Source organism: Mesitornis unicolor, unplaced genomic scaffold, assembly GCF_000695765.1.
Source record: "Mesitornis unicolor isolate BGI_N332 unplaced genomic scaffold, ASM69576v1 scaffold25058, whole genome shotgun sequence".
In the NCBI taxonomy this organism is placed as follows: domain Eukaryota; kingdom Metazoa; phylum Chordata; class Aves; order Mesitornithiformes; family Mesitornithidae; genus Mesitornis; species Mesitornis unicolor.
In genome coordinates this window covers 2,892-7,239 of record NW_010200141.1, presented here as the reverse complement: position 1 = coordinate 7,239, position 4,348 = coordinate 2,892, and the positions used below count along the sequence as shown (strand labels likewise).

Genomic DNA, 4,348 nt, shown 5'->3' with positions numbered 1-4,348 from the left:
TATTTTATAAAGAGATATAAAATACATATACCTTTATATAACAGGCATATACCTACTATATATACCAGTTCCCAACATTTTAAAGGGCATTGATACACGTACCAATAGACTCCTCAAACGCAAAGAGAACTTCTTTTCCATTATCTAGGAGATCTTTTACTCTGCTTCCGATCCATTTAAAACCAGGGAGTGTTTCCTGGAACAGAAAAGCAGTGCATTAAATGTACATTTCACTGTTTAGTTTCAAGTCAGAGAAGCGTAGCCACTGTTCCCTTTGCTTGCAGGATGGTTCTTTGAATGGGGGTCTTGTGTGCTGGACTTGGAAAGCCTGAAAAAAAAGGAGGCTTGAGAATGGAGAAGTAAAAAAGAGAAAGAAAAAAAAGGAAGATCATGCATTTTGAATATCAGAGTCAATGGAAAACACTGCATCTTAATGACATTTTTCTCATTTTCTTGAAATAATTTCCCTGAATTTAAATCTCATCCAGATTAGATTAAGTCAGCAGAATAGAGACAGCAAAGACAAACATTAGACGAGTTGTATCTTCAGTTCAGATCATGACTAAAGTCACTGGATTGTGTTTTACTGGTGAATACTCAACTAGGACACGACCATCAACTGAAGACTGTGCTTTTCTCTGAGATCAGATAAGATCTTCCACGGTGCTTATCAGATGAGACAACAGCTCAGAGTTATTCAACAGGAAAAGTTACAGAAATAGAAATAGCAATTCTGGGTGATGAGAGGGAAGAGCACAGCCAGCATTCTACAAATTACCCAAAAGCAGTCAAAGGCTTAGAAATAACCTTTCTTGAACAGAAAGAAGGGGCAAAGACAGGGAGCTCTGAGAGGAGACCAAGGAGTTCTGTAAATTCCTGTTTTCTGGTCAAAAGTGGCCCCTTTCCAGAAAAAAAATACATGAACAGTATTTAGTGAGATAATGAAATTCACTATAAGGCAGTGATATTCAACCTGGTTAAGCATCTCTGGACTCAAAATAGTCACTCTAAACAGTTTTCAGAGTTGCTTTCTATTTTAGTTTTTAACTTGACATTGTTGGGTATTTTTTTCTACTGCACATGGATTTCACACACACAGAATCACACACAGAATATGAGGAGTTGGAAGGGACCTGGAAAGCTCCCACAGTCCAACCCCTGCCACAGCAGGATCACCACAGCAGTCACACAGGAACACAGCCAGGGCTTTGGGTGTCTCCAGACAAGGAGACTCCACAACCTCTCTGGGCAGCCTGGGCCATGCTCTGCCACCCTCACACTCACAAACTTTGGCCTCATCTTCAGCTTGAACCTCCTGTGCTCCAGCTTGGGACCACTGCCCCTTGTCCTGGCAGTGGACATCCCAGAGCACAGCCTGGCTCCTTCCTCCTGACACTGGCCCTTTCCAAATTGATCCCCACGAATGAGGGCACCCCTCAGTCTCCTCTGCTCCAAGCTCAAGAGCCCCAGTTCCCTCAGCCGCTCCTCAGCAGGAGATGCTCCACAGTGTTCACTTCTCCAAGTGGCAGCGCTTGTCTGGTGAGGAAACATGGCAAGGCCACTGTTTCACCATGGCTGCTGGATCCGCACCTCATCTTTGTGGCCCTGCTGGACTCTTTCAAGCAGTTCCTGTCCTTCTTGACCTGAGGGCCCAGCACTGGACACAAGATTGCAGATGTGATCTGAGCAGGGCAGAGTGGAGGGACAGGAGAACCTCTCTGCCCTACAACCACCCCTTCTCATCCACCCCAGGATGGCGTTGGCCTTCTTGGCTGCAAGGGCAAGAATTAATTTAATTAACATGTGTTAAACAAGACCTGGAACTTTGTTGTTTGTGCTTAGATTTCTTACATCCAACAGCTTCAGAAATCAGAGCAAGTACTTCATTTGAATGCAGGAGCTAAAATAATAACAGTCAGCCTGCAGGGGCACCTCACGTTTTCTTTTTTAGCATATCCTTGAGGAAACTATATTAGATCTGAACAGAAGAGCTCCTCTGTCTGTCACAAGCTGAAGTAAAACCCAAATTTAAACCCTACTGGTGATCTGAAGGAACATTGTGTAACCTGGAAGCATCTGCTACAAATCCATCAAAAAGCACTCCATTTTTGTAGCAAACACACCAAGTTGAACATGCTTTAATTCTCTCACACAGAATTTCTGTCTAGGAAAATAACCATGACAAAGGCATTCCTAGTTATGTGTAATGTAGGTTTTCATTTGTCATGTGTTACAGCCTCCTTGAAGCTTTGTATAAGTTGATCTCGGTGTGTATTCACTGTAACGTGCATTGAGAAACACTGCAGATGCTGGAGCTGGGCTTGTCAAGGTAAGACAACATCCTCTGCAGGTTGGAATGAAGGAAAACTGCCAGCCATCAGTCTATTTTTCACTTCATTAAGTCATAACTTACTTAAAAGTTGCACCCTCAGCAGGTTTGCGGATGGCACCAAGCTGGGTGGTGCAGTTGACACGCTGGAAGGAAGGGATCCATCCAGAAGGACCTGGACAGGCTGGAGAGGTGGGCCCATGCCAACCCCATGGAGTTCAACAAGGCCAAGGGCAAGGTCCTGCACCGGGGTAGGGGCAATCCCAAGCACAAACCCAGGCTGGGCAGAGAATGGCTCAGAACAGTCCTGAGGAGAAGGACTTGGGGATATTGGTGGATGAGAAGCTGGACATGAGTCACCAATGTGCATCTGCAGCCCAGAAACCAACCCCAGCCTGGGCTGCATCACAAGAAGTGTGGCCATGGGGCCAGGGAGGGGATTCTGCCCCTCTGCTCTGCTCTGCTCAGACCCCACCTGCAGGGCTGCGTCCAGCCTTGGAGCCCCCACCACTAAAAGGACATGGAAGTGCTGGAGCGGGGCCAGAGGAGGCCACAAAGATGATCCAAGGGCTGCAGCAGCTCTGCTATGGGGACAGCTGAGAGAGTTGGGGTTGTTCAGCCTGGAGAAGAGAAGGCTGTGGGGGACCTTATAGCGACCTTCCAGAACCTGAAAGGTGCCTATAAGGAAGCTATGGAGGGACTGTTTACAAGGGTGTGTAGTGATACAATGAGGGGTGATGGTTTTAAACTAGAAAAGGGGAGATTTAGGTTGGATATGAGGAAAAAGCTCTTCCCCAGGAGGTGGTAGATCAGTGGCACAGGTTGCCCAGAGGTGGTGCAGGCCCCATCCCTGGAGATATTCAAGGTCAGGCTTGATGGGGCTGTGAGCAACCTGATCTGGTACCAATGTCCCTGCTGAGTGCAGGGGTTGGACTGGATGAGCTTTAAATGTCCCTTCCAACCCAACACATTCTGTGATTCTGTAAGTGGGGGGCCAGATGGAGAACATGGCAGGCAATCTGATTTTACTCTGCCTAGATGACACCAAAAAAGACACACTTACTTCAAAGTGAAATCCCTCTTTAAGTGCAATTGCCCTCAAAATTTTGGAGGAGACGGTGGTCGCTAACATGTAAACATTCTTCACATCAGCGTCTTCAGAGCAGTTTTCCTTCCAGCAAGAGAACATCCACCACCCAAACAGGGCTGCCAGCTCGTTGCCAGTGAACACCTTCCAGCAGCCACTGTGGACAGGAGAGAAAATGTAAGAGGTTTTGAAGGCTTCCCAGTGGCATCCAGTCAGGAGGGAGATGTTTTCTGCAGTTATTGGAACAACAGGAATCTGAGCACACCGCTGCCAAGCTGTGTGGCAGCCAGGACAAAGCCACCAGGACTCCACATTTATCACGTCTCCATGATTTACAAGCCCAGTGAGCTCTGTTAGCAAGCAAAGATACCCATTAGGTATCCTCACTATCAGCTTTAAAACCAGTTTCGGTCTTTTTAATTGACAGGAGGACAGCAGTCTATACATTGCCATCAGGCAATGCCTGCACAACCACTTCTTGTAGACAGTTACTCACACAAGGATCAGAATTTTGGCCTGTTAGTGGAAGAAAAGCAATTTCTATTGAATATGAAGAAGCCCGGGGGGGGGAAAAGCCACAACCAAATAAAAAACCCCAACCCAAAAACCCAAACCAAACCAAAAAGCCCACAGTAGGTAGGTAACTTTCCCAAGGCAGAATTTATTTGCCTAATAGAAGTGAAAAACCAGTAACAAGAAGGTTTTACTGTCTTTAGTAACCAACTCAACTCTTCAGTCAAGTTTTACCTGGCCATCTACTGTAACACTGGTAAGTATTTCATCACTTCTGAGTTAACAGATTTCATTGAAAATATATTATTTAATATTTTTAAATATTATATTTATTTAAAATATATTATTTCAGGTGGAGCTATACCAAAAGATGAAGCCAGCAAGAAAAATACTCCCAATAGTTAAGTCACAACAGGAAA

General features: G+C 45.4%; 1 protein-coding gene across 1 annotated transcript in view; it reads right to left on the bottom strand.

Annotated features, from left to right (window-relative positions):
- Positions 1-102: 102 nt before the first annotated feature.
- Positions 103-4,348, bottom strand: part of LOC104544713 (glucose 1,6-bisphosphate synthase-like) — a gene marked incomplete at both ends in the record, with an annotated part of 6,830 nt that continues 2,584 nt past the window's right edge. Inside the window, 2 exons of the mRNA XM_010189653.1 lie at positions 103-196; positions 3,393-3,573. Coding sequence (XP_010187955.1) covers positions 103-196; positions 3,393-3,573 — 275 coding nt within the window. The remainder of the gene's footprint in view (positions 197-3,392; positions 3,574-4,348) is intronic.